The 12,224-nt window shown below is 57.3% G+C and overlaps 1 protein-coding gene across 2 annotated transcripts in view; it reads left to right on the top strand.

Annotated features, from left to right (window-relative positions):
• Positions 1-10,768: 10,768 nt before the first annotated feature.
• Positions 10,769-12,224, top strand: part of PKD1 (polycystin 1, transient receptor potential channel interacting) — an 84,505-nt gene continuing 83,049 nt past the window's right edge. For both annotated transcript variants that reach the window (XM_027684011.1, XM_027684010.1), the window contains exon 1: positions 10,769-11,090. In XM_027684011.1, the coding sequence (XP_027539812.1) occupies positions 10,846-11,090 (245 nt within the window). In that variant the 5' untranslated portion in view covers positions 10,769-10,845. The remainder of the gene's footprint in view (positions 11,091-12,224) is intronic.

The following is a 12,224-nucleotide window of genomic DNA, read 5'->3' as shown; positions in this document are numbered from 1 at the left end:
CGGCGTGGGCTGCGGGGCGTGGGGACGGGAGCCCAGGTTCCCCCCGGTCCGTCTCAGCAACTAGTTTCAAGGAACAACACTTGGCATCTCTCTCTGCTGTCAAATGTCACCTGAGGCGCTGGCGGGTCTCTCAGCTGGAATAAATGTCTTCAGCTCTGTGACAGATTCCAGTAGCACGGCCTCGGCCTGGCTGGGAACGGGGGCTTCGACAGCATGGCAGAGCAGGACTGGGAAATAAATCACTGTGGTGAGAAGCCAGGCAGGTGAGGATGGAATAGGTGACAACACTGGCACAGGGAGGTGACAGCGGGATCAGCATCCCAGCGAGCCTGGGGGCAGCTCCAGAGCTCAAGGGGCAGCTGTGAGGGGTCGTTCTCACTGTGGCCATGGACGAGACTTTTCCCTTTGGGAGCATTTAAAATCTATAGTTAATCCCTTTTCAAGGGCTCTGAAGCACCCCGGGGCAGGAGCAGGGGCAGGCAGCAGGGCTCTCGTGGATTTGGCCGTGGACAAGGGAGGTGGGCCAGGAGCTCATGTGCATGGCTCCTGGGTGGGATCCCCCTTCTCCCATCCTCAGTTTCCGGCATGGCCACGGCTGTCACAGGCTCCAGGGAATGCTGAGGAGCTCTGTGTCTGCAGCACTCCTCCGACACAGCTGAGGATGAAGGAAAAGCTGTCGCGGTGGAGGTTCATCTTCCCACTTCCCTTCATGTGCTCTTAATCCCGACGATCTAGCTGGGAGATGGAAGACCTGCCTGGCAGAGCAGACTGGATGCCAGGGTTTTGCACTTTAATCTGATTTTCTGGGACAGCTGCAGTCAATAGAGGCTGAGGCCTCAGAGCAAAGTGCAATGCTGGAACTAGGTGTGGGGCTGCAGGTATTAACCAGCCCCTGTGCTGTGGCCACGGTGCAGCTTTTCCCGGTGGAGCTGCCCAGAGGAAGGGGGTACCCAGCCCTGGCACCTCTGTTTGCCTTCAGGGCACACCCTCACAGGCTGGCTTGCTGCTGCACAAGGGTTTTCCCCTCTCCCATCCCCAGCTGATGATGATGGAAATCTCCATCAACAGCTCAGGAGCAAACAAAGCCAGCTGCTTATCGCAGCCGCATCTGGGCAACGCCGGAGGAGATGGGGAGGAGATGGGCCCTTATCAGTGGCAGCAGCCGGCAAGCGGGCCTGGAAAATTCTGCCTGTACCAAAGGTCGTGTGCTCCAGTGGCTGCAGCAGGGCTGATCCCCGTGGCCCTTGGCCCCCCAAAATCAGCTTTGGCGGCAGCAGAGCTCAGAGCACCACGGGGAGAGGCATCTCCAGCAAGTTTCTCTCCTGTAGGAAAGGCGTGTGCAGAGACACAGCCTGCTCAGAATCGCAGTCACGCCTGGAGATGTTGCTCCTCATATAGTTACAGGAACTAATCAGATAACGGCAGCTGAACTAAGGGGGATATATTTGCTAAAAATAGCTTAATGGAACAACAGACGCCTGGAGATAACGGCGTGCCGGGGGGAAGCGGGGCTGGCAGGGCTCTGAGCGGGGCTGGCCGTGCCAGTGGCTGCCTGGTGCTCACAGCCATCTACGTATTTGTGAATTCGTTTTTAAGGGTAGAAAATCAGCTCGTCCACATCGGGTGGTCAAGCCAAGAGGGCGGTTGTGCTGCTGTATGGGGGGCTGTGAATGCAGCTGGTGCCACCTGTGCCAACGGCCATGGGGACAGCCCCTGCCCTTGGCTCAGCCACCTCCGCTGGGGACAGAGCTCCACACAGGGCCGGAGACACAGCGAGCCCGCCTGGGCCCGAGCACCACGCTCTGCCCAGCTGCTCTGCACAAACACTCTGCTTCGGGGGTTTAAATCTGGCTGTTTTCTTTGGCACGGAGCTCCGCAGGGTTCTGCGTGCCAGAAGTTCCGCGCCGCGCTCAGAGCCAAGTGAGATATTTCGGTGCGAGGCCACCTCTCCCTCCTCCTGCTGGTCCGGGTTGTTCCATCGCTGGCTCGTGCTGCAGCTGCCCCCGCGCTCCCTCAGCTGCTCCAGCCCCTGCTCCTGGTCAGGATGGAGCCATTCCTCTCCTCCTGGTCCCAGCTCCTGGTGCCAGCTCGGATGGAGCGGAGCCGTCTCTCCAGCAGGCAGGCTGCAAGAACGAGCTATTCCCATCAGACACGATGTCAGCTGCGCCAGCTTGGAAGATATTCATCTTCCTTGCCTGGTGGCTGCAAGAAGGATGGTGCAGGCTCTTTCCATGTGCTCCTCGTTGTGCCTCTGCTGTCACCTACTGCAGTGCCACCAGCCAAAGGTCAGGGGGCTTCTCTGTCCCCCTGTGCTGGGCACTGGTGAGGCTTAATCTTGAATCCTGGGGTCAGTTTTGGGCCCCTCACAAAAAGAAAGATATTGAGGGGTGGGAGCGTGTCCAGGGAAGGGAATGGAGCTGGGAAGGGGCTGGAGCAGCAGGAGCAGCTGAGGGAGCTGGGGGGGCTCAGCCTGGAGAAAAGGAGGCTCAGGGGGGACCTTCTGGCTCTGCAACTCCCTGACAGGAGGGGGGAGCCGGGGGATTTGGGCTCTGCTCCCAGGGAACAAGGGACAGGAGGAGAGGAAATGGCCTCAGGTTGTGCCAGGGGAGGTTGAGGTTGGATATTGGGAAAATTCCTTCACAGAAAGGACTGTCCAGCCCTGGCACAGCTGCCCAGGGCAGGGGTGGAGTCCCCAACCCTGGAGGGATTTAAAAGCCTTGTGGATGCGGCACCTGGGGACATGGGTTAGTGGTGGCCTTGGCAGTGCTGGGGGATGGTTGGACTCGATGATCTTAGAGGGCTTTTCCAGCCCGAACAATTCTGTGACTCCCCTAATCACATGTAACTCTGCCAGCTCTTCCCACTCTGTTCAGCTCCAGGTCCTTTGCCAAGGGCACACACAGCTCTGGCTCCAGAGTGGCTGAAGAGGAAGGGCCTGAGGGCAGTGGGCATCACCTGGATGGGAGGTGCAGGAGGGCAGCTGGGGACAAAGGTGACACCAAGCTCACAGGGCTGACTCAAGAACACAGAGAGCTTGATTTCATGTTGCAGATGAGCGGACACCCATCGGAGATGTCAGACAGAGGGGACAGGTCTGCTGCAGCCAGCAGAGCCCCACGGAGCAGAGCCAGGGAGGCAGGGAAGGGTGAACAGGAGTTGGACCCCAGCACCCTGCCAGGCACAGCTCTGCCACCTTGGGAAGGGCCCAGCCCACGCAGTGCTGAGCAGGCTCCGTTCCCTCCCTCGCCAGCGATTGTTCTTCCCTCCCCATCGCTCACTTACCTCCCAACACTTCAATCCCATCACCTTCGTCAGTGTCGCTGGCTTTTAATTGAAATTCCTCAGACATCTCCTCATCAGCACAGCCCATCAACTAGTTTTGTGTGGGAAGTCATTGTTTTCTCTCTGCAGCTGGGAAAGTTAAATTCCAGCGTTTTGCTGGGAGACTGCTTTTGTCTCTTCCCTTTCTTACACTGCCAAGCCCGATCTTACATTGCAACCTCCTTCCTTTGTCTGGATATTTCATTTTCCATCTCTCCTCCACACGGTCCCTCTGGTTCCATCTCAGGCTCCTCCACTTCTCTGGTCCATCCTTAGTGGCAGCTCCCACCTGCAGCTCCCTCCAGCCTCTCATTGCCAATGTTTTCCTGCAAAGCACCCCGGAGGTTTGGAGAGCCCAGCCTGTTACCAAGTCTTTGTTTCTTGGTGTTCAAATCCATAATAGCTCCACACGAGGGTTTGGACACCACGGAGCTGGGCAGATACTGAGGTGTCAGCACGTGCAGCCCAGGGGCAGAGCCTGAGCACTCCTTCCCTCACCAAACTGCCCCCATTAGCCCATTCTTCAAAGGGCAAAGCCAAGTCAAGAAACCACCAGCACTCGCAGCCTTGGCAGTGTTTGAGAGGAGAACCCAAGCTGGCAACAAAGCTGGGCCAAGACATCACTTCCATGGGCAGCAGGAGGATGGGATGGGGGGTCTGTCCCCAGTGCCAAGCCAAGGGGGCTCAGTCCCCTCCTCAAGAGTCCTTTGCTGTAACATTGGCTGTCCTGGGCTCAAGCTGGTAAATGAGACAGGGGGCACAGCTTCCCCCTCTGCCCTGCTCCAGGACTGGCACCCTGGGATTACCCAGGGCATGGCACAGCACTGGGAAGTGGCAGCAGCACCTGGGGCTGAGCAGGACACAGTAAAATACAGCTGCTGACACTGTAAAATACAACGAACCCCAGCAAACACCCCTTGCACCTGAAGGCTTTTGCTCCCTGCAGGTCGGTCCCACATCCCACTGGAACGCAGGACCTTGGCACGTCCTCCAGCACTGGCATGTCCCCACGGGCATCCTGAGGGAACCGTGGTGCTGCCCTGGGCACATGCACCATGCACAACAGGGTGATCGTGCCAGGTCCTAATGAGGCTGCACTGGGCCGAGGCCAGGAAATTAATTTTCCTTGTGCCAAGACCAGCACGAGCCAAGGTTTCAGGAGCAGAGGGCTGAGCACCCACAAGGGCTTTCGGATGGGATGAGGAGTTGGATGTTCAAAGGGTCTTTGAAACACATCCTACAGAGGCAGAGGAAGGGCAGAGCACATGCCCGGCCTCCCAAATATGAGATATTTGTGGGTTGTTTGGTATATTTTAGGTGCTTTTCAAACATGCCTCAGCAGCATCAAATATTTTAGGAATATAATGTCTCAGCTTGAAAATATCTGAGGTATTTTGTAGCCATATAGAGGCACATCCTGAGGCAGGGAAGGGTTAGAGCCTGGTTGTGGTTTCAAAAGCAAGGGGATAAATGTCACAGGTGCCTCTGTTATCTGTGCACACTCGGCTGTTTCCATCCCAGAGAGTTTCACACCAGTCAGGCCACAGCTGGAGCACAATCCCAGCCAGTGGCCCCAAGCCTGGCACTGCCTCTGGAGCCACCACAGCAGAGCCCAAGGGACTGGAGCAAATAACTCCCCAAAAACCTTCATCCTTGGAAATTAGTTCGGCACTGCAGAGCTCGAGAGCTCCCCCGGGCCAGCCCTGGGATGTGAGCAGTGCTCTGGGGCCTTGTAAAACAATAAACAGTGGTAATGAGTGAGCGTGGAAATGTGCAGAGGCTCATAAAGCTGCTGCTCCAGAGAATAAGTCACCACTAAGGGCGAGCTGGGAAGAAGCTCCCACTGGAGCATCGCTGCTGGCACTGGGCTCGCTGGGCCTGGGGCAGCACCAGGTGAGGGTCTGCTCTGAGGGCAGATCCCATGGGAGGACAGGGAAATCCACCCCCTGAGTGAGACAGGGGGCTGGGGAGCAGCAGGACTGTCTGTGTCAGGAGCTGAGCTCCTGCTTGCCAGGGGAGCTGCAGATGGGTGCCCACAGCGTGCTCACAGCTCACCAGAGCTAACTGGGGGCAGGTGGCTGATGAGACACGGGTGAGACACTGATGAGACACCCATCAGCCTAAGGATCAGCAGCTGCTTCTTTCTGCTCCTCCTCTGACACACCTGACGTGACATTCCCAATCTGAGCCATCAACATTCCCAATCTGAGCCATCAGCCAGTGGCGCTGCTCCAGGTAATTAACAATCTGGAGGATGATGACAATACAGCTTCGAGTTTTGATGCTCTTTGTTAATGTTTTCCATGGAAGGCTGGACATTTCTTCTGGTAAGTTTGGGCAATTAGTTTTTATTTCAAGATGACAATGTGTGAGCAACGTGGCCAGCCTGGATCCGGCCAGGCACTTCCAGGCACTCTAATTCCTCCTAATTTCTAACCTAACCCTGCCCTCTGTCAGTGGGAAGCCATCACCCCTTGTCCTTTAAAAGCCATGTGAATGTGGCACTTGGGGACATGGGCTAATGGTGGCTTTGGCAGTGCTGGGGGAACGGTCGGACTCGATGGTCTTGGAGGGCTTTTCCAACCTAATGGATTCTACGATTCCATGATTTTAGGGCGCGTAGGATCCTTTCCGCGGTTTCTATCCCGGCGGCGGTGCTAGAGGGCGCCTGGAGTCCGCGAACCGGCTCCGAGGGCCGGGCACAGCGGTGATGGACCGAGCCCGCCGGGTCCCGCACGGCTCGGGGGGCCGGGGGGGAGCCCCTGGGTCTGCCTGCGGCCATCTGGGTGGGCGATCGGAGCAGGGGAACGGGAATATGGGCGGGGAGCGGCAGCCAGGACCGGTGATGGAGATGGTCCTCGTGGGGGTCATTCCTCAAGTACCACAGCAGCAATCCCAGGGCAGTGGCAGAGTCCCCGTCCCTGCAGGGATTTAAAAGCCGTGTGGACGTGGCACTTGGGGGCACGGGTTAGTGGTGGCCTTGGCAGTGCTGAGGAACGGTTGGACTCAGTGGTCTTGGAGATCTTTTCCAGCCTAAACAATTCCATGATTCTATGATCATGAAAGTGAGGGGGACACAAAATGCAGGCACAGAGTAACACACTGCAGAGATAGGAACAGCCACTTCCTCCCAGGAGAAACAGAGATCATGACATCCTCTGGGATACCTCTATTCCATACCTGGTGGGAGAGCTCTCTCCCCATGACATCAGCTGAGGACAGGCTGTGCTCCTTCCATCAGGTGAGAGTTCTTCTAAGCAGAGAAATAACATGAATACAGCTGCAAGGGACCTCAGCTCGTGGCCAGGGAGCAGAGAGGTCAAGAGAGGCATTTTTCCTGCCTTTTTCAAGCCACACACAAGGTACAGTGGATGCATGTTGCTGAAGGCAGAAGGATCCTGTCCTGGCTCAGCCATCCTGGCTGCAATCCCATCTCCATCTGCACAGAGCTTCCCCATGAACACACCTGGGCAACAAGGTGTCCCCAGCAGCTGCTCATGGACCCGCACTGGGCGCTGCAGGCGTGAGCCAAACAGTGTTCAGTGCCCTGAAGAGGGGGTGCCTCGGGGTTTGGGACACACAGTGGGGTTTCACAGCTGTCTGGGCACTGCTGAAACCATCTGTGGTGGTTCTGGGATCTGGCTGGAGGGCCTGGAGGCAGCAGTGACATTCCCAGCCAGCCGCAGCTCCGTCACGTTCTGCTGACCACAGAGGATCTGCCCATGTGCTGGGTGCACTCGTGCAGGGCTGGAGGGATGGGGGAATTAACACCCTCTTGGTTGGGGTTTGAATTCTGCTGCAAGTAAACAGTGTTGAGAAACTCTCCAGCTCCTTGCCAGTGGGAGGAACCGGCAGAATCCCTTCCCCACAACGAGCCATTCCCAGCCTCGCAGTGAGCAGCAGCCTCCCAGCCCCAGAGTACATTTTCCACTTCCATCATTTTCTGCAGTTACTGCCCTCAAACCCATCATAACTCAGCGACAGGACCTTCCTCCGAGTTCAAAAATCGTGACTCAATGTGAACAAATGATTCTCTTGCTGCTGTGTCGAGGTTTGCTGTCTCCTTGCCCACTCACTCACGTATTTCCTTGCTCGTTGCCCTCGTTACAGCTTGGCAGCCCTGGCTTTTCAGGGACAGCCCTTAACTTCATTCCATCGGCTGGATTCCATTAGCCAGCTAGTCTGCTGATTGCAATCCACACACAGGATATTTTCTCCTTGCTGTTATCTGAAAAAATATGGGCATCAGTACAGAAAAAAGGAAAAAAAAAAAACCCACCCAAAAAAAGCAATTCACATTTGAGGGAGCGGAAATAAATACATTGTAGTCACATGAGGAAATAGTAACTGCAGGGCTATTTTGGGCACAATACATCATGCAAAGGATGATGTGTCTTTCAAGCAGATTTCAAGCCTAAAAGGCACAAAATGTTTTTGGAAAGTAAATTCCCACACACATTAAGCACCATGCCAAGGAGTGGGATCAGATGCTGTCTGTATTTCAGGTTTGCTCAGAGTTTGGATATGGGAAGCCGAGGCCCCAGTTAACATCACCCCTCAGGCTTCAGCAGGACAGTCACACACTTAAATCCACAGAGGTGCTTGTGGACTCTGTTGGATCAGGACCATCCTGGATCAAGCCAACCAGACAGAGCTGGAGGTGATGAGCAGCTCTGGAGGAGTAATGTGGTAGGGGGTCACCTTCTTCAGGTAACTAGTGACAGGACGAGAGGAAATGGCTTCAAGCTGCACCAGGGGAGGTTCATGCTGGACATTAGGAAGAATTTCTTCATGGAGAGGGTTGTTAAACACTGAAATGGACTGCCCAGGGAGGTGGTGGAGTCCCCGTCCCTGGAGGTGTTCAAGAAACAACCGACGTGGCACTCAGTGCTCTGGGCTGGGGGACAAGGTGAAGATTGATGAAAGGTTGGACTTGGTGATCTTGGAGGCCTTTTCCAACCTGTTTTTTCTTAGGTAAAGGAACAATGTCTGTGTTTTGTTGCTCACAGGAGCTGAGTGTGCAGGACAACCACAGCCATCAAGTGGCACATGCTGAAACTCATGATCTGGCCCCAACATGAGTGTGTCCTTGTGGAATGGCTCAGTGAGGGCATTCTACACAGACACAGAGATGAGGTTTAGGCAAGTCCAGCCCACTGAGAGAGGCAAACCTGTCCCCCTGGCCCTCCTCTCCCCAGGTCTGTTCTCAGCAGAGGGGGGGGGGGTAGCAGGCTCTAAGGCTCCAATCCTTCCTCTGGTCCCACCCCAAACAGTTGTTCTTGCTCCCTGCTGCTCTCACTCCTCGGATGCTTGCAGACAGTGAGCATGTCTCTCTCCCACCCCTTTCTGTTGTGGTTTCTCCCTTGGAAGCTGCCAGGCAGAGTTCCTGAGCCCACTGATTGCCAGGGCCCTACTGCCACAGTCCCTGCTGCAGTGTCCAGGTGGCAGCTCCTCGGCACACTCACCACTGGAGCACTGGGAATGCTGGGGAGCACACGTGGGAGCAGCAAAAGCTGGCAGAGGCATGGGGTGCAGCTCTGAGGGGAGTCTGGACAGAAGACAGCCCTGCTTGGCTGTGCAAGCTGCTTCAGACCAGTACCAAGCACCCCTCACCCTGGCACTGAGGGTGTTCAAGGGGAGCAGCCTGTGATGGGTGACCCACCTTTTTGGGGAGGGACAGCCCTTCTCACAGGGTGCTCTCCAGGCAGCAGTTCCAGAGGTTTTCCTATCGACAGTAATTGCTGGAACAGCCATGACAGAGCAGAGTGTGGGCTCAGCTTTGCCCATGGGCAGTGCTGGGGCTCCCGTGGACACTGGCATTCCTGGTGCCAAGGCTGACCTGGGGAGACTTGCTGCACTGAATTTCAATGCTACATAGGAATATTTTGAGAGTGTGAATGGCTGCAAGAATTAATGGAATTGCATAAATGAAGGGCAAGATTTTCCTGTTCTCACTTAGCAAAAAACCTGCTGGAAGTGTTGTCTGGATCAACAAATCTCAGGAGAACCAGTTCAAAAGCAGCTTCTCCCATGTTTTATTTCAGCTTTCTCATATCCTCCCCTCGGTGGAAGGCCAGGGCCATGTTCCAAATGTCCCATCACACTGTAACGAGGCACATGTGAAAGACCAACAAATTAGGGTGGGATTTATCAGCTGTCACACCTATCCACTGCTTCCAAGCGGGCTGGGGATGGGTTTGGGGAGATGCCCTGTGTAATGATGCTTCCTTTCATTGTATGGAGATTTTATTTTAGTTATATCCTTCAATCACTTCAAACTAGAAGCAGTTCAGATCCCCGAGGAGCCATGGTGGAATGATGGGATTGACCTCACCAGGTGTGAGCCATGGCCAGTGCCTGGGCCAGTGTGGGGTGTGAGTGGTACTGAAACCTGATGGATTTGCTGTTTAATGGTAAAAAAAAAAATGCACTGAAAAGTACCTGACTTGTTCTTCCTCTGTCTCCAAGGTACCTGCTGTACTGTAGGTGTGTAAAGCACCCCACAACCTGAGCTCTTACTGGTTCCCACAGCCCTTGGGAATGGGCACCAGCCACGGGAACCGGGTGCCGAAGGCCTTCAGGAAGGGCTCAGGTGGGTGTTGGTGCTCTCGTCTGTCCACTGCCCTCTGTGCCCGGGTGGGGAAGCCCCCCTGGCATTGTGAGACCTTCTCCCCCCCGCCATCTCCAGCACAATTCCATCCTGCATCGCTCGCCCTGCCCAGTTTCTGAGGTGCCCCTCATCGGGATAATCCTTGTTCCCCGGGACGTCGCTGCTCCCCGGGATGCTCCTGTCCTCAGGATGCTCGTGTTCCCCGGGATGTTCCTGCCCCCTGGGACCTCCGTGTCCCACTGAATCCGGGACCCCCTTCTCCAAGGATCCCCCTGCCCCCGGGACACCCCTTCCCCACGGATCCCCCTGCTACCGGGACGTCTCTGCCCCGTCAGAGGGACACCCATCCCCCGGGACCCTCTGCTCCAGGAACCCCCCCGTTCCCGGGACACCTCTGTCCCCCGAGACCCCTCTGTCCCCCGAGATCCCCGCGCCCCTCGCGACGCCGCTTCCCCAACGGGATTCTCCTGCTCCGGGGACCGCCGGGACACCCCATCCCCGCGGGACTCTCCCGCCTCCGGGACGTCCCAATCCCGCGGGACCCCCCGTGTCCCCCCGGGCCGGCCGGCGCGGGAGCCCCGCGGTTCGGAGCGGGGGCGGCCCGGTCGGGCTCGGGGCTGGAGCGGGGCTGGAGCGGAGCGGAGCGGGGCTGGAGCGGGGGCGGCCCGGTCGGGCTCGGGGCTGGAGCGGCGCCGCGTTTCCGCCGGGCGGGAGGCGGAGCGGGGGCGGCCGCGGGGCCGGGCGGAGCAGCAGCCAGAGCCGAGCGGCGCCGGGGCCGGGGCCGGGGCTGTCAGCGCGGCGAGCGGAGCCCCAGCGGGCCGGGCCATGGCGGGCGGGCGCTGAGGCGGCCGAGCCCGGCCGAGCCCCCGGGGGGCAGCGGCGCAGCCGGGGCCATGCCATGCCCGTAGGGAGAGATGCCTTTGGGAAATGGAGACACTGGATCACAGCGCAAACATGGCGCCCCCGCGGCGCGGCTGCCGCTGCCGGGCTGGTGCCTGCTCTGCTCGCTGCTGTGCGGGGGCATCGCGGCCGGCCCGGCCCCCGCCTGCCGGCCCTGCGCCCCGGGCTGTGCCTGCGCCGCGCCCGCCTGCGCCGTCAACTGCTCTGCCCGCGGCGTGGAGCGCCCGGGGCCCGCCGTGCCCGCCGCCGCCACCGCGCTGTGAGTACCGGGGAACCGGGGGGACGGGGCGCGGGCACCGGGATGGAAAGCGGGCACCGAACGCGGGCACCGGGATGGAAAGCAGGCATCGGTCCGGCCCCGCCGGTGCCCGCGGAGCCCCCGCGGGGGATGCGCGGACCCGCAGCCCGAGCCGCCTCCCCGCGGTTCAACCCGGACCCGGGGCGGGATAACTCCGCGTGTGTCCCGAAAGGGGACAGCCCGGCGGGGCCGTGGGGGGATGGAGCGGGAGGTTCTGTGCGCAGAGTTTTGATTTCTGGGGGATGCGGGAAGTTCTGTGCGCGGAGTTTTGATTTCTGGGGGATGGAGCGGGAGGTTCTGTGCGCGGAGTTTTGATCTCTGGGGGGAATGCGGGAAGTTCTGTGCTTGGAGTTTTGATTTTTGGGGGCAATGCGGGGAGTTCTGTGCGCGGAGTTTTGGTTTTGGAAGTTCTGGGGGAATGCGGGAGGTTCTGTGCTCGGAGTTTTGGTTTTGGAAGTTCTGGGGGAATGCGGGAGGTTCTGTGCCCGGAGTTTGAATTCAGAGTTTCTAGGGGATGGCAGGAGGTTTTTTGCACGGAGTCTGATGTCTGGGGGAATGCAGGAGGTTCTGTGCTCTGCGTTTTGATTTCTGAGGTCCTTGGGGAATGGCAGGAGGAGGGTATTGGGGGGAATGAGCAGCTGGATGTGGGTTAAATGCTGTTAACAGAAAATTCAAAGGACCCAACTAAAAAGTTCAAATAAACATTTGCCCATGGAAGCGCTGGGATGGGATGACAGATGTGTGTGTATTCAGATGCTGGTTTTGTTGTTTTGGGAAGATCAATCAGGCATGTTCCGTGGAGGGGCACTGGAATGGTCCACGTGCACAGTCACTGAAGTAAAGTTACTGTATGACTCAAAAACAGACATAAGGGAAAAGTTTGGGTTGGAACCTAAATTTGTGTTCTGTAGGAAGCAACTTTTCAGTTCTTGACAAGACAAAAGCATCAAGTGATTCATATAAGACAGATGACGTGGGGCCCAGCGCAGTAGATAAATCTCACATGAACTTACTTCTGCTGGTATTTCACTACATTAAGGGTCTGCTTTTCTCTTTGCATATTCTTAACTAAGTTTCCACTTCTTAGTGTCAATA

This window comes from Neopelma chrysocephalum, unplaced genomic scaffold (genome assembly GCF_003984885.1).
Source record: "Neopelma chrysocephalum unplaced genomic scaffold, ASM398488v2 Primary Assembly neopelma1_65b, whole genome shotgun sequence".
Taxonomy (NCBI): Eukaryota; Metazoa; Chordata; class Aves; order Passeriformes; family Pipridae; genus Neopelma; species Neopelma chrysocephalum.
Note: the sequence above shows the minus strand (reverse complement) of the source record. Positions and strands in the feature narration are given on the sequence as shown.